Consider the following 22,181-nt stretch of genomic DNA (forward strand, 5'->3'; position numbering starts at 1 on the left):
AAGATATTCATTCGTGAAACATCAAAATAAGATCACCAAACTCGGCGGCATGTGAGCTAATGAGGGAAGGGACATGAAGGTGTGGCCCTTAATCTAGTCCCCTACTTACAGGCTCTTCAACTAGACAGTCCTAAGTGACAAAAAAAAAAAAAAAAAAATTAACCCTGATGTCAAAAATAAATCAGCAGTTTCTTAAATGAGACTTCTTCTATTCTAAATAAGAGGAATCTGCCACTTTATCAATTGGCGCAATTTGCCACTTATCAAGAGACGTGAGAAAACAAGGCTGTTTTTGAACATTCTTTGTTTATACCTCTATTTTCTAAATGTATTAAGAGTTTTCTGGTCTATCACATCTTCTCTTCCCTCGTGACTTTCCAATGTTTTATATGACTCAACATTCTTCTGAAACTAAAATCTTCCCTAAGAGGCAGCTAAAGAGATTTAGGCCAGAATGGTGAGCATCTGAGACTACAGAACCAACTTTCTAACAGAACAGAAATCAACAAAGGTCTTACTGTTGGGCTTCCTAAATATAAATGGCTTTTCTTACCAATTAACTTGAAGCTTCCTTTCATGTATTAAGGATTCACAAATCTGTTCTCAATACATACTGACTAGGAGACAACAATAACAAAACCATGCTTCATTTCTTAAGTAATGAAGTATGTTCAGATCATTTAAAAACAAAAACAAAAACAAGACCACATTCAGGGTAGACTGATAGCCAAGGGGGAAAAAAACCATTAAGAAAGGGTTGTGAGTTCACAAAACAAACTTCTACCCAGAAGTTTATCACAAGATTCCTTATCATCTCAGTAGACTTGAACCTGGCCACTCATAAGGCTGTATTAATTCTGAAAACTTCTTCTAACCACTTTTGAAAAGAATTTTTTAAAGGAAAAGTAGAAAGACCAGAACAGGGAAAATTCCCTGCTGCGAATTTCTATAAAATACAACATAAATGAAGAACTCCGAGGTCAGTTATGAGCCACTGCATCATGTATTTTCTGGGCCTCATTTGGTTGTCTATAGAGGAAGGGTTACACTAGATGATCTCTAAAATCGCGTTCCTATATGACGTTTTCAGATTTCATTGCATCTTACGGAGAACATGGCTATGGTGTAAGTGGCACAGATCTGTGATACTACTGGTTAAGTCCTCCCAACCGGGAGGGCAATACTACCTCCATTTGGGAAAAAAGAAACTGTCAACTTACATGCTTGAAATGAATTACTACGCACATACGTAGATGAAACCCAAATGCTAACTAACATACACGACCAACTAAGTGTCAAAGAGTAAAACCACCTAACATCACATTTACCTAGACTGTCTATCCAAATCAGAGCAGAGAAAACCATACAAGAAGCCAGAATGGCAACACAGATGGGGAAGGGTTTTTTCATCAAAAGACCCACAGCCTTCTCCTATACAGAATGGAATTCTGCAAGCCATTACATGTTATCTCTACTGAGGACTGTCTCTCAGGAAACTGCCATAAGTCTAGAATTTCAAGACATTCTAGATATTTTCTTGGTGAGAACAATGACAAATATTGCTTATAAATGGAAACTGATTTATGGAAAAATAAAACAAAAATGATACCCCATTATCATTTTTATTTTATTTTAATACAGCCTTTCAAGGATCTGAGGAAATGGTTTCATACAGTGTCAATATTTTGACAACAGTTAAACCGAATTTCATCTGTAAAAAGCAGCCAGATTATTCCCAAAGTTACATATACTACCGTATCATTCAAAACATATGAATCTGAAGATGTTCATTCAGAGTTACCTTTAATTCAACCCCCGGGTTCTTCAGGGTTCTTCAGTCATTCCATGGAAACTAACCACCACCCCCCCACTCCCCCACTCCCCCACCCCCACCCCCGCCTCAAGTGGTTTCCACAGTCAAGCATAATAAAGAATAAAGCAGAAGTGGCTTGACAAAGAACCCCGTAAAGAGGTCTAGTTAATAAGCCATCTCCTACTCAGTGTGAGGGAAAGGGAAGGGTGCACAAAGAAACCCTCAGTATTTAAGATCATCCTTTAAATGCAAAGAAGGCAAGCATCTTGGTCTTTTTAAACAAACAAAAGGCGCCAAGCACTTAACTGGCCGTACCTGAAGGAGACCTTGTGGGACTTCGTACTCGGACTTCTTCATCTGAGCCAAAACCTAAGAACTGCTCATCCTACAACAAAGGAAAATTATTTTAAAATCAGGAACGAAAACATGAGAGTGAACACATCCCAAAGAAATGCCCAGAGGAGACACAAATGAATTTGGAAAATCAGACTCTACATATTAATCATTATCATTTATATGGATAATATAAAGTAACTAATATTGAAATAAATGGGCCCAGTCATACAGCTTCATTAGACAAATAGTAGCTGTGTAGTATTTGAACAATGCACTGAAATGTCATCTCTGGTGCATAGTACACAGGGGACGGTCCAAAATTTCAAACTATAGATACAGCCCAAAACAATTAAAGAACGGCTTTAATTCAAGTAAGCAAATCAGTACAGTGGCAGAAATATACAGCCCCAATAAAACACAAATCTTTTCAACAAGTAGTTAAGTCTACACACACATAAGGAATAACATAAACAATACCATAATCTCTTGACTACTAAATATTAATAGAAGAGACTGAAATTGCCATAACTGTCAGTTCCTTAACTCAGGAATTGACATTTAGATGTGACTGCTATACATTTGAGATCCAAAGATTCTCAACATGCATTTTATGGCATCGTTTTAAAATGCCCTGTGATGAGAGACTTAATGGTGGGCAGCAGTGTTTGTGAAAGGGATCATGAACTGACCACATACAGGATGAAATGTATTCAAGAATAACTTAGGGGAGCATCTTATTCTCAGTTACTCCCGGAAAAGGCAATAGGCAAAAACATCCCTTACCTCTAACTGTCAACCAGCCCTTGCAAAAAAAAAGAAAAAAAAAATCCTTAAGGATTTAACTTCTTTTGGACAAATTCTCAAGAAAAGTATTTAAACAAACTGATGAACAGAAATTCACTGACTCAGAAATTGAGTTCTTTCCAGAAACGAGAGAGAAAGAATTTTAGACTCCAGAAACAAAAACAAGAATAAAATCCACATAAAACAAGAATAAAGACTGAAAGACAGATTTTCTTGAACCTCCAATGTATACTGATAAGCCAAGCCTCAAACTGTGTTCCAACAATTCAAGCCCCCAGATTTTCCTCTCAAGAGCAAAGACCACATGCATATGGACAACATCTGTGGATTTCCTGGAAAGTTGTTTCCCCAGTTAGTTTAAGGCTAAAGTCAGGTGCTAATCTGTTTAACCACTTATTAACCAGGAAGCTATGAAAAGATACATGCAACCTTTTAGACAAATGAGCAGGTTCAGCTCTTAAATCTGAATGCTCTGAGTAGCACAACGCTGAGGTCTAAGACTGCATACTGTGCAACTGACAGACAGTTCTTACAATTTAAGCTTCTTGTTCTGATGTTGCTAACATTATTAAAGCATTTAACTATTATTTAAGAAAAACCTGAAACTGTCCTTTTCAAAGAGATTTGTCTAAAAGGCACTGTAACTTGAAGAATGTGTAAAAGTCAAATTTAAAAAATACAAAGTAGGTTGCTTTTTACAGTCTCTTCTCTCATCATTAAATTAAATTTTTTATTGTGAAAATCATTTGTGAATGAGACTAAATCTACCTCTTCGTCTTTTTTTTTTTTTTTAATGTTTTATTTATTTCTGAGAGAGAGAAACAGCATAAGCAGGGGAGGGTCAGAGAGAGAGGAAGACACAGAATCTGAAACAGGCTCCAGGCTCTGAGCTGTCAGCACAGAGCCCGATGCGGGGCTTGAACCCACGAACCATGAGATCATGACCTGAGCCCAAGTCGGATGCTTAACGGACTGAGTCACCCAGGCGCCCCCATCTTCATCTTTTTTTTTTTTTTAAGATTTTATTTTTAAGCCATCTCTACACCCAATGTGGGGCTCAAACTCATGACCCCGAGATCAAGAGTCGCACGCTCTACCGTCAGCGACTAACCCAGCGAGGGCCCCCATTCTGTTAAATTTTTTAAAGTTTATTTATTCATTTTGAGAGAGGTAGAGACAAAGTGAGCTAGGGAAGAGAGAGAGAGGGAGAATTCCAAGGAGGCCTGAACCCACAAAACTGTGAGATCATGACCTGAGCCAAAATTTAAAAAATTAAAACTTAATTGTCAGACACTCAACTGACTAAGCCACCTAAGTGTCCCCTGTTAATTTTTTAAATGTACTTTTGGCCGGGGGAAAAAAAAAAAGGACATTTAAAATAGTAATCCTAGGGGTGGCTGGGTGGCTTAGCTGGTTAAGTGTCCGACTTCGGCTTAGGTCATGATCTCGCGGTTCATGGGTTGGAGCCCTGCATCGGGTTCTGTGCTGGCAGCTCAGAGCCTGGAGCCTGTTTCAGATTCTGTGTCTCCCTCTCTCTCTGCCCCTCCCCTGCTCATGCTCTCTCTCTCTCTGTCTCAAATAAAAAAAATAAACTATAAAAATATTTTTAAAACAATAAAATAGTAATCCTAAAATGTGCTTTCAGGAAAAAAAAAAACAAATAAAACAACCCAGGGTAAGTGGACTCAGATGCTGTAAAAAAAATTTTTTTAAATAAAAAATACCTGACAGTGCCTTAGAATTTTAGAGGGGCCAGCCCTACACTCTCATGTGAGCACATAAGAGGACTGAGGAGCACGAAGGACTTGACCGAGGACTCGGTTCGAGCACTTGCAGGCTACATGATATTAGAAAAGTCTCTTACGACTTTTGTATTTTGATTTCTTTATTCTATTGAAATGTTGTAAGGAGTAAATGAAATAATTTATGCCAATTATGTAATTTATGTAAAATTACTGAGAAAATTCTAAGGTGACGTCCACACTGTAGTTCTTATTGATGTGGTTTTAAAAACTGACGCTCGGAAGGGCCAGATGACTTGACCAAGATCATCTATTTAGTTACAAAGACTTCCTTCCAGAATAGTTACAATTTGAAATTATAAATATTTAAAGGAACCCAGTAAATCATCTCCAGCTATTCTTTCAACTACTATGAAAGTTAACTCTTTTCAGATCTTTAAAGTTTGATTTAATTCTTTCTTTTCCTGCTTCATCCTCATGGAACAGACATGCGAATGTAGACTCATCACAGACACCTGAAGATTTCCCACCACTTCACCAGGGGACCACAATGCTAAATGCCTGGATTTTATGTTCCCAGTGCGGCAGGGAGAGAGTTCTAGCAACTGTGCACATAATAAACTAAGAGGTGAGGTACCCAACAGGTGAGGTAATGAAAGATTAGGAATCTTTAAAAATGAGAAGAGATCCACACTGCTCTGTTCACCATCAGTAGTCTTAGTGGGTCACTTTTCTCGATTTCAAACTTCCACAAAATGTATACAATCCTAATTGCAATGAGCTCCAAAACAGAGTGCTACCAGGCTAGCAAGCGGTAACTGAACTAACTGCCAATGTGTAAATTTCGCAAGTACTTTCCAGCATGACAGAAAGCGTTAGCTCTTTTCCTTATGATCTTCTAGTTGGAATAAGAAAAGAATGAGTAGTCAAAAAAGGCTACACTTCTACCCAAGAACTTTCTTTTCACTTGAAATAAAGGTTGACTTCTCCAAACCTGCTTAAAAAAACATAACTACCCTTTGTTTAAATAATCTCGACAGTTAAGCCAAAAACAAAAGCCATCATTGTTATGTTAAAGAGCTCTAGCCTTCTGACTCTGAATTTCCAATTCCAAGAGCCCTAAGAGAGAGAGACAGACAGACAGACAGAGAGACAGAGGGACAGCGAGAGAAGCCACGTGGAGAGAGAGAGAGAGAGAGAGAGAGAGAGAATAGCCAAGCGGAGAAAGTGCTGGGAAAGAATTACTGCAGGACACTCGACGCGAGTCCTTCCTGCCTCCCTCCAACCTGCTCCCATCACACCCTTTAACACATAGGGTTCCCGGAAGATGCAGCCAACAAGGTTAACAGTGCAGGCTTCCCAAGGATTCAGACTTGTCTAAACAACCAAAAGGCGAAGGCAAAATGACAAAAAAAAAAAAAAAAGACAACAAAAGGAGCTGCAATTAACTTCACGTTTGGCACTGTGGCATATAAGCCTGGACAGTCCTGAAGAGAGGCGACAGGAGACACCTTGCTACACATGGTCAAGTATTCCTGGGAACTGGGCCCAAAGGACCATTTATCACACGCACTTTTCCTTTCAATATGGCTTTCCCTGTTGAACACAGCATTCCAAGACGGAGTACAGGCAAGAGCCATCAAACCGATGCCTTCCCAACAGTGATGTCCTTGGAGACCAGGCTGCCAAGATTTTAACACTTTCTTTTCTCCAAACACAGAAAAATATACTTGCCAAGTAGAGCACTGTAAAATACTATGGTATCACACTTGGCTTCTAGTGCTCAAGAATGCACTGAAGCTGCCTAATGTCACTTCCTAAATGACACTTAGTGGCAAAGATACTAAGTGTGTAGACTTAGTATTACCCCTGACTCTAGGGTAGCCAGTTATTTGAGAACTTTCGGCACACCTTTATCAGGTGTACCTTTACTAAGTTCCACTGAACCCATAAACGTCTTAACATTTGACAATTTTCCTTTTAATGGAAGAATTTTAAATCTTTAGCGTCTGGTTCTATTTGTAAGCGTTAGCGCAGCAAGAGTATTTTTTTTCTCCATAAGAGAACCTAAGTGAACCCAAAGTAAGTATTCAGACAATAATGGTTACATATAAGACATAATGAAGGCACTGGAGAAACATACATGAAATTCGGTGTTTCAAGGAATTATGTACTACCAAGGCAACTTTTCAAACAAACCATTATTTCTTTTACTTGTTCACTCACTCAAAAGCCAGTTACACGCTTGCCATTTATACGCTCTCTGCTCTAGACGCAAAGGTAAGACACGATTCATGATCCCAAGAAGTATCTAAAGGCAGAGAGGCAGGTTCACAATTTCACACTTACTTTCAAAAACCAATGCCAGGGAAGGATAAAATACCATGGAAATCATGTTCTGGAATAAAAAAATTGGCTTACATCTTGGAACAGTTCATTCTTCCTCTTATATATTAGTATTTGGTTCAGAGAAATATTCAACAAACTTCAAAACCCTTCCCAAGGACAGCAATGTGTACCTCCACCCCTGGGTACTGTAACCAGGCACCACTCCAGCACTAGCGATCAGAGTTTAGGTAATCAACCTAAACCATCTGCAGTGATTAGATGTGACACAGTTCCTAGTAACACCAGTGATCTGATAACCTTTCAAATGATCGACCTCAACGCCTTTTCCTCCCTACCCCCAACTAAATAAAATACATAGATTTTTGGCTCCTCCCTTAAATTCTTCCCCATTTACCACAGTCAGGGCAAAACACTCCCCGGGAGTTCACCTCCCCAGGCTAAGGTGAAGGTTCCAAAGCTACTTCGAAAACTTCTCCATTAAATAAACAAGCTCAACTTCTCCTAGCCTTAGATGGTTCCTAGACTAGGATGATGAGTTTGCTCACTCTTTTCTTTCTTTTCTAGCAAGAGACGCCCCTTCGCTTCAGATAATAATTTGAATTAAGTGGCAGTTTCTCAGATATGCCCCTTAGCAATAGTATCTTCTCACTGGGTCTTCAAAATGTTTACTCTCAAGAGTCTGAATAATCAAATTTCTTCAACTACGAAGGTTTATCAATGAATCAACTGAAGATTAACATCAATAGCCACAGACAGTATCAGAATCACCCCAATACTGTAATTGTTTCAGATTCTTTGAAACTTGAAGCTTCTAACTGTTGGTATCATCATATATTGGCTTCATTATATGAGGCCGCCACAGCAAGACTAAGGCAGGGGCGCCTGGGTGGCTCAGTTGGTTAAGTGTCCGACTTCGGCTCAGGTCATGATCTCATGATGCATGGGTTTAAGCCCCGTGTCGGGCTCTGTGCTGACAGCTCAGAGCCTGGAGCCTGTTTCAGATTCTGTGTCTCCCTCTCTCTGACCCACCCCTGCTCACGCTCTCTCTCAGAAATATAAAAAACAAAAAAAAACATTTAAAAGAATTAAAAAAAAAATAGGAGGACTAAGGCAATTAAGAACAACTCAAGAAGGTGAAGACACATCCAAGTAGCAGTCTGTGTATTTCACTTCTAGTTAAAAAGGAGTTAACACTTGGGGCACCTGGGGGGCTCAGTCAGTTGAGCGTCCAACTTTGGCTCAGGTCATGATCTGGCTCATGGGTTCGAGACCCATGTCGGACTCTGTGCTGATGGCTTAGAGCCTGGAGACTACTTCTGATTCTGTCTTTCTCTCTCTCTGCCCTTCTCCTGCTCACACTCTGTTTCTCTTGCTCAAAATAAACATTAAAAAAATTTAAGAGTAACACTTAACACTGCTCCATTAGGAGTTTATTCCAGTGAGCTGTCACTTGTGCCAGGATATTTCCCTCTGTGCCTCCTGCTACACGCTCTAAAACACCAAGGTCCTGATGTGGCATTTTAAAGACATGTATACATAATCACTAGTATATAATTGCATAAGGGATTTTAAAAACGTTACCTGTTTGTTTTCTTTTCTAGTATGCTCACTCTTTGGGGATAAGGACAATGTACTTATTCATTTTTGTATTTTTTTTTCTGTATCTGGCACAAAGTTGGCACTCAATAAATGTTTGTAAAATGAAAATAAAAGAATGGAATTGTTTATAAAATACTGAGTGGCTACTGGGATAATAGCACTGTAACAGAGCATACTGGCAAACTCCAAAGAATTAAACAATATGATTCTTCCTTTTAAAAATGCATACAGAGGGGCGCCTGGGTGGTTCAGTAGGTTAAGCGTCTAACTTCGGCTCAGGTTTGTGGGTTCGAGCCCCGTGTTGAGCTCTGTCCTGACAGCTAGCTCAGAGCCTAGAGCCTGTTCGGGATTCTGTGTCTCCCTCTCTCTCTGACCCTCCCCTGCTCATGCTGTCTCTCTCTCAGAAATAAATAAAACATTAAATAAAATAAAAAATAAAAATAAAAATAAAAATGCATAGGGAGAGGGGCACCTAAGTGGCTTAGTCAGTTAGTTAAGGGTCCGACTTTGGCTCAGGCTGTGATCTCATGGTTCATAAGTTTGAGCTCCACATTGGGCTCTCTGCTGTCAGCGTAGAGTCCAATTCGGATCCTCTTTCTCTCTCTCTCTCTCTCTCTCTCTGTCCCTCTTTCTGCCCCTCTCCCACTCATGCTTGCTCTTTTCAAAAATAAACTTAAAAAAAAAAAGGTGCATAGGGAGGGGCACCTGGGTGACTCTGTTGGTTAGGCATCCAACTCTTGGTTTCGCCTCAGGTTATGATCTCACGGTTCTTAAGTTCATGTCCTGTGTCAGACTCTCTGCTTACAGCTCTGGAGCCTCTTTGGGATTCTCTGCCCCTCCCTAGCTTTCACTCTCTCTCAAAATAAACAAACATAAAAAAAAAAATGCATAGGGAAAATGTCCTAAAGGTAGCAGGACAGAAGAAACCAATTCATTCATTCATTCATTCATTCATTCATTCATTCATTCATTCATATATGTGAGCCCCTTTCTGAGTTAAGGGATGAAGACAGCTCATATACTTCCTTAATTTTTTTAAAGGATTTTTTAAAGTTTATTTATTTTGAGAGAGAGAGTGACCAATGAAGAAGGATCAGAGAGAGAGGTAGAGAGAGAGAATCGAAAGCAGGCTCTGCCCCACCAGTACAGAGTCTGACGTGGGGCTTGAATCCATGAACCTTGAGTACATGACCATGACCCAAGCCAAAGTCAGAGGCTTAATCAACTGAGCCACCTAGGCGCCCCCCTCCTTTTTATTATTTTTTTAAAATTTCATTTATTTTGAGAGAGACAGAGATAGTATGAGTGGCTGATGGGTAGAAAGAGAGGGAGACAGAGAATCCCAAGCAGGCTCTGCACTGCCAGCACAGTGCCTGATGCGGGGCTCGAACCCACAAAACCAGGAGATCATGACCTGAGCCAAAACCAAGAGCTGGATACTTAACTGAGCCACCCAGGCACCCCGAAGACAGCTCCTATAGATATAGAAAACAGCTTCTGCTTTCCAGGACCTGCTAGCCTGTTAAGAACAGATGATTAGGGGCGCCTGGGTGGCTTAGTCGGTTATGCGTCCGACTTTCGCTTAGGTCATGATCTCGCGGTTCGTGGGTTCGAGCCCCGCGTCGGGCTCTGTGCTGACTGCCAGCTCAGAGCTTGGAGCCTGTTTCAGTCTGTGACTCCCTCTCTCTCTGACCCTCCCCTGCTCACGCTGTCTCTCTCTCTCTCCAAAAGAACAGATGATTAAATTAATGGAATCCAAGTGTGTAGTGTGCTAATGGAATGAGTATGGAAGCGCAGCAGAAAGATGAACCGAGTCCAGGAGAAAAGGTCAGTACAGGTGTTACAGAAAGGATGAAGACTTTGGGAGGATGAGAAGTCAGGGTCGGGGAGAGAGACTGCAGGCAGAGCAAAGAGTACACAAAGGCACAAAGTACAAAAGACCGTGGCATGGAGTGAAATTTACCAATGGTTTAGAATGGCTGAGGGAGGTGCTGGCTGGTGTGGGAAAGGGGTGTACAATATTGAAGGGGAGCAAAGAGGCATAGGCAGATCTTGAAAAGTGTTAAATGCCTTCATGAGTTTCAGTGATGCTTTCAGCCAGTAGAGAAGCATGATTAAGCTGGTATTTTCAAATGATCACTATGACAGCAGTGGCTAGACAGGGATTCCTTTAACACCAGAGGCAGGAGAAAGTTATAAAATGACAGCAGTTAGCACTAGGGGATGAGGGAAAAGGACAGATTCTGCAGACAGTTAGGAGGCAAAATGGACAAAGTTTTGACATGAAGCATTTAGGAAATGGAAAACAATCAGTAAAGACTTGTGAGTGTTTGGCTTAGGCTGACTGGTTTGTAGTGATACTTACCAAGATTGGTAATGCAAGAAAGAAAGGTTTATAGAGGTGGGAAGGGAGATCACTTCAGACATCTGAATTTGAAATGTCCACCCAGGCTGTAAGATAGGATAATGATCTGGAGAAAGCGCATCTGATTCCATGAATAAATACAATTTACTTTCAAAGAATATATTCTTAAGTGCTGAACCTTTATGTAGAAGTGGAATCAGCCAAAGAGAGAACACCAAAGAGGAGGGCCAATGGCAGATGCCTATGAAATACCTACACTTAACATAAAGGTGAAGGGAAGCCAAGGAAGGAGACAGAGACGGAATGGCCAAAAGGAAGGTCATGCATGGAAAGGTACAGAACAATCAAGGGAAGGAAAACATAGCAAGGGATGGTCACGTGGAAGTTGGGGAAGGATTGAAACTTGTACAGCGGGGTAGCAAAATTGGGAGGGCACCTCTAATCTTAGCACAGCTGACTTCAGTGCAGTGTTAGAGGCAGGAAGAACCAAACTGCAGTGGGTAGAGGTATGATTAGAAAGTGACAAAATGGAAATGAGTATAGACTAGTCAAGAGATAGGACCCAAGACAGGGAAAGACCAGCTTGGGAGGACTTTTTTTTTTTTTAATTTTCTTTCTAATATTTATTTTTGGGAGAAAGAGGGCATGAGTAGGTGAGGGGCAGAGAGAGAGGAAGGCAGAATCTGAAGCAGGCTTCATGCTGTCAGCAGAGTCCGACACAGGCTCAAACCTACAAACAGTGCGATCATAACCTGAGCCGAAGTCGGATGCTCTACCCACTGGGCCACTCAGGTGCCCCTGGAGGATTATTTCCTGAGTGGAATATGTTTATATGCCAGAGAGGGAACACAGTAACAGGAAAGAGACTGAAAATCTTCAAAAGCAAAGAGGTAATAAATGGAAAAGGCATTGGGAGGAGGAGACGTCAGCACTGAGAGGGAATGAATACAAAGCACAAGGGAGGGAAATTCTCTTCTTTTAGGAAAGGGGTTAAGGAAGGATTTAGTTGCAAAAAAGTTTATGGGAAAGAGTAAGCAGAGAAACTTCTCTGAAAGTACAGGCAAAACTTTGTTTATGTGGGCATCTGTCAGATGAGAAACACGACAGATTTCTCCAGCTTCTCAAAAAGGCTCAGCACCTCCAGCAGTTTTTAAAAACACAGCTCTGAAGGACATACATCATGGACAATGGCTAATTAAGAATAAATGGGAGGGCAGAATAATGGGGGGGAGGGGAAATCCGATGTAAGAATTAGTAAAAACTGATTTGGTTGGAAAGGGGTAGCCACAGCAAGGCCAAGATGAAAGACAAATGAAGTATCAGAAACTTGTTAAATATGGGATGGTCCGGTCAAAGCTGATACAATAAAACAGCAGGGAGCCACCACTGGTTCTCAAGGGCAGAAAAGCCAGGACTCTGTTTGACGTTTACCCCGAAAGAGGTGTACGTACGTACATATACACACACACACACACACACACACACACACACACACACACACACACAGGATAGAAAAAAGACTGAATAAAGGGAGACCAGATAGCAGTCTACAGCCATGATTTAACTATGCTTGGCATTCATTCACTCAGGAAGTATTTACTGAGAACTGCCAGGCACTGTATGAGACTCTAAACTGACAAAATTCCTGCCCCATGAGGCTACGATCTGGTGGAGACAGAAAATAAACATATAACAAATAAAGAGACTAAGGCAATATGATCGATGGGAGTTAGCTGTGGGGGTTATTTCCTGGGCTCAGGAAAGGCTGCTCTAAAGTGATGCTTTACCAAGGGCTGGCAAACTATGGGTCACTTGCTAAATCTGGTCTGCCACCTGTTTTTGTTCAGTCCATGAGCTAAGAATGGTTTTTAACATTTTTAAATGGTTGAAAAACAATCAAAGAAGAATATTTTGGGGGCGCCTGGGTGGCTCAGTTCGTTAAGCTTCTGACTCTTGATTTTGGCTCAGGTCATGATGGCACAATTTTTGAGTTCAAGCCCTGCGTCGGGCTCTGGGCAGTCAGTGAGGAGAGTGCTTGGGATTCTCTTTCTCCCTGCCCCTCCCCTGCTCTCATTCTCCCTCCTTGTCTCAAAATAAATAAAAACAAAAATAATTTAAAAATTAAAAAAAGAATATTTTGTACACATGACAATTATATGGAATTCAAATTTCAGTGTATACAAACAAAGTTTTATTGGAACACAGCCATGTTCATTCGTTTTTTACTTTTGCACTACAGCAGCAGAAGTGTGTTACACAACAGAGACCATCTGGCCCTTTGCAGAAAAAACTTGATGAACCCTGGTTTAACCCTAAAGGATGAGAAAAAGACAGACCTATAAACATCTATGGGGTGCTCGGTCAGTTACACATCCTACTTGGGCTCAGGTCATGATCTCATGGTTCATGAGTTTGAGCCTCACATCGGGCTCTCTGCTCTCAGCACAGAGTTGGCTACCTGGATCCTCTGTCCCCCTCTTAATCCCTCCCCCACTCATGCTCTGTCTCTCAAAAATAAACAAAAAAATTTTTTTAACAAAAGAAAATAAAAGATCTAGGTGGGGCAGTATTCTTGCTTTATAGGCAGTACAAAGCTGCAGAGAAAGTAATAAGCACGCAGGTGCAGTAGACAGGCCAGCGTGGCTCTGCACAAGAATGAGTGAGAACGAGAAGAGATGGTGCCAGACAGACAGAGCTGACCAGAGGCCAGGCCTGCATGGCTTTGATGGCCCCAGCAAGGCACCTGGACTTATTCTAGCAGTGGGGGGGTGGGGGGGGGATGGATGGTTGGGGGAGAGCCATTGACAGGTTCAAAGAGAGGGAAGGATAAGATCTGACTCATATTTGAAGCACACAGTCGCCTATGAGGAACGAACTTAAGTGAGATAAGAACACAAGCAGGGAGCGCGCCTGGCTGGCTCAGTGGGTGGAGCCTGCGACTCTTAATCTCAGGGTCGTGAGTTCGAGCCCCACGTTGTGTGTAGAGATTACTTAATAATAAAGTCTTTTTAAAAAGGGGGGAGGGACAGAAAACACAAGCAAGGAGATGCCGGAATAGTCCAGCCAAAAGACTGTAAATGATAAATCTGGGGTTTGGGTAGTAGAATTGAGGAGCAGTGGGATTTAGGGCATTTTGGAGATCGTATAGAATTTGCTGATGGGTGATTTGGGTTATGGATGAGAGAGAAACCAAAGCTAACTTAAATCTGAGGCCTGAGCGATTGGGTAAATGGCAGTTATTCCAAAACACAGAAGAAAAGGACAAAATCAAGCCTTTTTGGCTGTGGTGAGTGTAAGATACCTATTAGATATCCAAGTGCTTCAGTGTACATCTGCTTTCTTGCCTGGTAGTAGCAGTGGCCATGTCAGAGGATGGTGAACGTTAGGTGACGTAATCCACGTAAAGCACTCAGACTACTGCCTGGCCCATAATAAGCACTCAATAAATGCCAACTTCTACTACTATTATTATTATCCAAATGGAAATGCCAAATAACCCTGGGACTCCAAGAAGTCGTAAGAATTTGAGACAAAGATTTAGTAGTCCTTGGGTGTGTAGACGAGGCCTGGATGAGAGGGTGTAGACAGACAAGGTAGCCAAAGGTTGCCCCCTAGATGACCCCAACATTCAGGAAAGTTAAGCAGAGGAGGGAAGCCATACAGGATACTGCAAATTAATAACCATGAGTTAAGAAAAAAGCAGGGTCAGGGTGCCTGAGTGGCTTAGCCAGCTAAGCAGCCGACTTCAGCTCAGGTCATGGTCTCGAGGTTCACGAGTTCGAGCCCAGTGTCGGGCTCTGTGCTGACAGTTCAGAGCCTGGAGCCTGGAGCCTGCTTCGGATTACATGTCTCCCTCTCTCTCTGCCCCTCCTCTTGCTCATGCTCTGTCTCTCTCTCTCAAAAGTAAACATTAAAAAAAAAAAAAGCAGGTGAGTGCAGTGTTACAGAAACCAAGAAAAGAGTGTTTCAAGACGGGAACGGTCAGCCAATTCAACACCGCCTAGGTGTTTAACAGGATGAGGACCAAGAATTATCTGTTCAATTTTGCAAGAGTGGGCTCCTTGAGGACTGGATAAGAGCTATTTCAGTAGAAGCATGGGGAGAAAAGCTCAGCTGCGGTGGCTGAGGAGGAGGGAGAGGTGAGGAAGTGCGGCCAGCAGGGACACACAGCACCTTCAAGGAGTTTTGCTGTGAGAGAGAACAGAGAACTGGGTAGTCACTGAAGGAGGCATGTGGGGGTCAAGGTTTTTTGTTTTTTGTTAAAATAAGGATTATATTAAGATAGTTAGGGGCACCTGGCTGGTTCAGTCAGTAGAGCATGCGACTCTTAATCTTGGCATCGTTAAGCTGGAGCCTCATTCATGATGGGGACAGAATTTACTTAAAATAAAGAGTAAGATCTTAAAAAAAAAAAGTCTTATCTGTTGATGAGACCAGTCCAGGCACAGGTGAGAGAAAAACTGCCAATACAGGAGAGAGATGACCATTGCAGGCACAACCCTGAGTAGAAAAGAGGGAGGGAATCCGGAGTGCAAGAACAGAGTGGTACTTTGACTGTAGAAGGTGGCAGAGGATGTGGTGGTACTGAAGTTCCCTTTTACCGGGGAAAAGCAATTAAGTACCTGGAGAATATGTAAGAGAATATGTAAGATGTCTTGATCCATGTATTCCACTTGCCATAGCTGATTCAAGAATCAGTGAATCAGTAAATGAAGACTTCTACTCAAACTGCACCCAAGAACAATCCTGTTAAGACTAGTTTTGAGAGCTTCAACCTTCAAATGGCCAATTTCCAAAGTTACCTTGCCAAGTATTATAACTTTAGTACTTATGTTCATTTTAAGCAGAGCTCCATAAAAAGAGGTCAGATAATAAGTCCCATGAGAGAAGGGACTGGTTCAATGCTAACGCCCCCGCACTTGGTCATCAGTCTGGTACATAAAAGATGATTTTGAAAAATGAATTAGAGGGGCGCGCCTGGGTGGCTCAGTTGGTTAAGTGTCTAACTCCTGATTTCAGCTCAGGTCATGATCTCAGTTTGTGAGTTGGAGCCCACATCAGCCTCCACACTGACAGTTCAGAACCTGCCTGGGATCGTCTCTCTCTCTCTCTCTCTGCTCCCGCTCCATCCGTGCTCTCTCTCAAAAATAAATAAATGAGTGAATGAATGAATTAGATTTTCCAATATCTCCATTTCTTACTGTGTAGAGTTGCTACATTTCATTTACGAATACTATTTACGGGGAAGATGAGCGAGCCTCTTTGCAAGTACTTTTTCATCATTTGTAATAGAAGAAAATGCAGTGACACCTGTAACTCATTCCCAAAAAGGGAATGCTGGTTGATTCTACAAGAAGGGAGAAGTATAATATGCTCAGGCATAGTCAAATACACAGACATTAACAGACAAACTTCCTAAGCCAAAATGGTTTCTGAAATCCAACTAGTCAAGAAATGTATGCAATTACTGAACTAACATCATAGTCTTGTCAACAGACTGACAGAGGTACAGCCAAGGCCAAATTCTCTCTGGTTATTGGTGCATTAAAGAGAAGAGTGGTTATTTTAATATATAACACATAGGAAGAGACTTAAACTGTTTTAAGTATGATCTCTGGCTGATATTGAGAAACATTAACATAAGAAAGTCACCTAGGATTAAAGAGTGTAAAGCCAACAATACACTCTTCTTTCAATAACGGTAGTAGGTGAAACTTTCACCCATAGAAGAATGAAATTCAGTTTTCAAATATTTAATCAATTCTACCTAGCAACTGTCACCTAAGTAACAGAAATATTACCCACTCTGTAATCAGAGAAAGAAGTAGCACCCTTGGGGTGCCTGGGCGGCTCGGTCAGTCAGTTCACTGTCCGACTCTTGATTTCAGCTCAGGTCATGGTCTCACAGCTCTTGAGTTTGAGCCTTGCGTCGAGCTCCATGCTGACAATGTGGAGCCTGCTTGGGATTCTTCCTCTCCCTCTCTGCCCTTCCTCTCCCAAACCCCAAAACCACCCCCGCGTACTCTCTCTCTCTCCAAATAAATAAACTTAAAACAAACAGAAGAAGTCCCACCCTTCATCCTCATTCCATGTCAACAAGAGCAAGAAGCAAAGATGCTCAGAACAGCCCAGCAAATGAGACAGGTGAACTCCACCCATCCTGCTTCAGAAAGAGGTACTCATAAAGTAGCTCACTGGTCTTCAAAAAAAGAAAGAAAAAAAGGAAAAGGAAGGAAAGAAAAAGGAAAAAGGAAAAGCATAAGGAAGAGGAAAAGAAAAAGAAAAGAAACACAGTAAATTAACACACTACATCAGATAGTAAGCTAGACAGATTCTTGGCAATGCCCCAAATGGTTTTGCAGGACTGTAAACACACACACACACACACACACACACACACACACACTAAAACACATCAAGTAAGGTGTATTTCCAGACTCTTAGGTTCCAAGTCTGAAGCGGAAGAAATAAATAAGCCTGATATACTGTAGAAATGAAGTTAATCATCATCATTCACAGGGTGTATTCTTCTCTGACAGGAAAGTACCCGGACATGACCAGATCCCTTTCAGGCTAGAAAAATTAAGCAAACACCAACACTGTTTTCAGAGATGGTTCTTTTTATTACAAGAGGTTTTGGTCCCCTATATGCCAACTTTAAGTAGTGAACTTCATTCTGAGTCATATGCTCATTCAATCACAAGTTTCTACTATAAAACTGCAGCTTTTTTCTTCCAGCTCGTTGGTCATATGTTGGTACAGAAGTCAGAGTGCATCCTTCCTTCTGGGAAGACAGACACACTGTTGAATGACCAATAGCAACTACAGTAACTCGAGGTTTTCACTTCCTTCTCTCTGAAGGTAAACAGGGTTTATCACTCCGCAAAGTCAGTTTTCTGAAGGAGCAACATGAAGTTAGATGTCAAGAATGGACATTCTCCTTGGCAAAACAACAAACCTACTATGTCAGCCAATGTCATTTTGACCTAATATTTCTCAGGGATTAATGTTCAATATAGAAGCTGGGAAGTTTCGTGTTCTTTGTATCTTGAAAAACCAACTGACTCTCCTCTGACTACCACATCATATTTGGAAGCTTGCCATCACATTCTGAGAAGCCTACCTTCTGTGACATTAACCCATTAAAAAAAAAGTCCCCAGTATTTTTTTTTTTATTACTCCACCTCTAGAGTCCCTCAAGTAGAATAAAGAATTCATGAGAATTATTCTTTGCTTTTATAATCGCTTCCTTTCTGAATTATGCGTGTAGGGCTAGCAATTAAAAGTTCCAGGAAAAGTAAGAATCTCTTATACTTCCAATTCTCAGAGTTTCTTAAGTGACACCCAATTTTACAATCAGGAAGTCCAAACAGCCCTCGACTTTGCCACCGCTTGCAGAATTCCTGCGAGAGGCCAGCTACATCTTTGAACTCCAGTCATTTAAGGAGACTGGCTGGTTCAGAGTAGCCAGCATTTACTATATGAAACTTAGGGACCTCATTATATGTATATAACCTTAAATAAATCTCGTGATCACTTTGCTTAAGAGAAGGAATTGATATATACAGTTCCAGTACTAAATTCGAAGTCCTAAACCCAGTGAAGGTTGTGGAACGAAGGGTTTGGGAGGAAAAAGGGCTGGCGTTAATATTGGCTCTGCCCAGACTCTTGTAATCTATATGAATAATCCCAATTCACAGTTTTCACTCTGACTGTACAGGAAATGCTTTCTGCAACCCAACATATCTAAAAGGTTTCATTCTGAGTGATGCAAGCCCTCCATGCAGCCTCAAAAACCAAGGGTCAGAAGCCTTTGTAATCCTCATTCACAGGAAGCAAACTTGTATTAGACTGGGAAGGACTTACAAGACACTGGTTAGAATAGGTCCAAGCAATGGTGACCTTACTGAGGGATATTCTGCAGCCTACCTCTTCAAACTACAACTGAAAACAGACATAAAAGCCACACACAATTATTTGTTTGCTATCTTGAGACCACATCTACTGTTTTCCCATTTCTTTTGATGTTAAGATTCCTCTCTTAGCTCCATTTACTAAATTTTTATTCTCCTAAAGAATCACTGTAAGATCACTGCATGAAGACATTTCTCTGGAGCTTACTACTGAAAGTTAATTATTGCCACAAATTGACAATTCAAGTCAAATACTCAGGGAGCCAGGAAGGCCCCAGGATCCCTGGGGAAATATTACGAAGTCTAAAACATGATCCATGCCCTCTAGGATCTGAATAAAAACACACTTATTGATTCACAGAATGAGAAGGTAGCTGGAGAGGTCATTTTATATATATATAGGCAGGACTGTACTTTAAAAATTCACCTCCAGTGAAGATCGTCAAGCTATTCTCCTAACCTTTTTAATGGTCACTATAATGACAAACGTCATGGTAACGCGTTCTTTACATAACTACCCTTTGCTTCAGTTTAAACCTATTTTCTCTTACTCTAATTTCCACAGAGTTGGAAAAGAACTGGACCCTTTCGTGTCTTTTGAAGAGTTATTAAGTTGCCTCTTAAGCTTTCATTCTCCCAACCTTTCCTCACAGGACTGACTTCCAATCATATAATCATCTTTTGAGTCTCCTCAGAACCGCCTCCAACGTCTCCTCATCCCCTTTAAGTTGAGGAACCTAGAAACGGAAACAACACTCAAGTGAGGGGATGGTCAGTGCTGGCATTACCCATACAAAAGATGATGGCATTGTGTCAGGACACCTCAACATCACTTGTAAAACCCCACTCGGTACTTTTACAGACATGTCCTTTGATGGCTCTTAGACGCTCCTCTGCCACACTTAAGTTAGTTTGCTATCTTTAAAAAATTACTCACAATTATCCTGCTCATAAGTCTTGAACAATGTAATAGCTTATGTCATACTGTCCCTGCAAAGTGTTCCTAAAAGTTGTGCGTGTATCAAATTTTCAATTCAAAAGACGTTCACTGATTACCTTCTATATGGGAAGTCACCACTGTAAATAATCCAGAACATAAACAGTGACTTGGAAATGGTCCAACTCTTAAGGAAATCACAATCTAATGAGGGAAAGACAGATACAATCCAAAGTGTTTACAGCAGAAGGCAACCTGGAGTAAATTCTGTCAGGGTAGGTATAAAGTACAAGAACAAAACAGGAAAGGGGAAGTTGAGTTTCCACTAGTAGTGACATCTGTAAAAGCTTCTTGGAAGAGGTGGGAACTGGGGGTCTGAGCTGAGCCCTGAAAGATGAATGAGCCAGAGGCAGGGCAAGATGGGAAAGACTTGAAGGCAAAAGAGAGGCATTAGCAAAGGTATAAAGGCGAGTACAGACAGACCACAGAGAACATCTCATGATGGCTGAAGTATCTAAGTGAGAATTTATGTTTCAGGAGATAATGGTCAGAACGTACAAATGTAGGCCAGCTAGATGATAAAGGGCTGAGAATTTTAAATCTTATTTTATATTCAGTGAGGAGGCAAAGGGCTTTAGGAATAAAGTGACACAATCAGATCTATATTTAAGAAAACAACTGGCAACACTGCATAGAGTGAAAAGGAAGGCAGGGAGACCAGCTAGGAGATTACGGTGATAATCCATGCAAAGTTAACGGAAATGTAAAGCAGGATGGTAAAAAACAGAACAGCAGGGACAGATTAAACAAACACTGCAATAGGATCACGGACAAGCATCATGAAACTGACTGGATGGGGTGCAGAGAGCAAAGAGGTAAGGACAGCAACAGAGACAGAGCATGACTGAGCCTTCCGATGGACACAGGTTTGGATGCGAATTCTAGCTCTGGGGCTTCCTCGCCATACGACTTCAGGAAAACCATTCAGCTGGTCTGTGCCTCAGTGTCTCCAGCTGCAGACGGTGGGGTGTACTCAGTATTTCAGCAAACCTTTTTGTTTTAAGAGAGATAAAGAGTACTGTATGTTTCTTCCTTAAGCATACTTCCCTCTACTAGTTATCCTTAAACTTCAATCTGATTTTGATCATTCTACCTTGTGATTATTTTGTCTTTCTCCAGCTAAGTTCCAACCCCCAGGATGGTAACCTACAACTCAGCATTTCTTCTATAATTAAATTATTAATTGCGTTGATCTCTGTAGACCAACACTTAATTCTCCCGGCGCTGAAACTTGAGAGCAAATGTCAACTAGTTACCAAGTATAGACGAATGGAGCTGAGCCTGGGGGCCAAGGACCCGGAAGAGCCTCAGAATCATTGCAGGGGATCCCCGAGTACACATGCTCATTCATAAAAAGGTAAAGAACACTACTTATAGAGACAAAAAGTAGCAACCCCCACATCGCTGCCTTGGCCTGCTAACTATGCAACTCACTGAGGCATAGAATTCCTCAGTATCCTACCTGCCTATTTACTGTCTTGTTCTTTCTCCTCCCTTTTTTTGCCTTATCTCTAATTATGTTCTACCTGGACACCGACGGTACCCACTGTTGCCAAGATGTGCGTGGCTGGCCTTCAATTTGGTTACACGTAGCTTGCTAATGAACTTGACACACAGACCCAAATCAAGAACATTCTAAAATCAAGACTACAGAGCTCTCAAACAGGTATGTGCACACATGTACCTGTGGACATCAGAGTAATAAAACGCAGGTATCTCAGTGGCAAAAATTAAGATGATAGCCGTCATGGGCTTTTGTGGACTTTGAGTCCTAATAATAATTAGGGATTTCTAAGTACCAGGCAAATTGCTGAGTACTCTGCATTCATAATTTCAATTAAGCCTCACAGTAATTTTAAGGAGCTTGATTACTGCTAACTTACAAATGAAGAAATTGAAGCATGAAGAGGTTAAGAAACTTTCCCAAGGTCATTCAGCCAATAAAACGGTGCAGCCAAGATTTGAACCCAGGCATCTAAATCCAGAGCCCCTGGTCTTAACAGCTCTTAATTACTGTGCTATATACTATCTCACACTATTACAGTTTAGATAATGAGATTCTCCCCATCCTTTATAAAGGTATTTATATACGCACAAATAAAAAATCCTAGCCGGAGAGATTACAAAGGGATTTCCTCATTAACCCAGCTTAAAGAGATGTTATCCACATGGTTTTACTGCTTATAATTAAAGGCAATCATCTAGGCACAATGTTGTATGTGTGTGTTTGATATAAAAATCAGTCAATACTCAGGGATGGACA

At 41.2% G+C, this 22,181-nt stretch overlaps 1 protein-coding gene across 3 annotated transcripts in view; it reads right to left on the reverse strand.

The window, feature by feature from the left end:
* Nucleotides 1-22,181, reverse strand: part of KMT2A (lysine methyltransferase 2A) — a 78,433-nt gene that overhangs the window by 48,489 nt on the left and 7,763 nt on the right. For all 3 annotated transcript variants that reach the window (XM_039229383.1, XM_039229384.1, XM_039229382.1), the window contains exon 2: nt 2,129-2,198. In XM_039229383.1, the coding sequence (XP_039085314.1) occupies nt 2,129-2,198 (70 nt within the window). The remainder of the gene's footprint in view (nt 1-2,128; nt 2,199-22,181) is intronic.

This window comes from Hyaena hyaena, unplaced genomic scaffold (assembly GCF_003009895.1).
Source record: "Hyaena hyaena isolate Hyena2069 unplaced genomic scaffold, ASM300989v1 scaffold_37, whole genome shotgun sequence".
Lineage (NCBI taxonomy): Eukaryota > Metazoa > Chordata > Mammalia > Carnivora > Hyaenidae > Hyaena > Hyaena hyaena.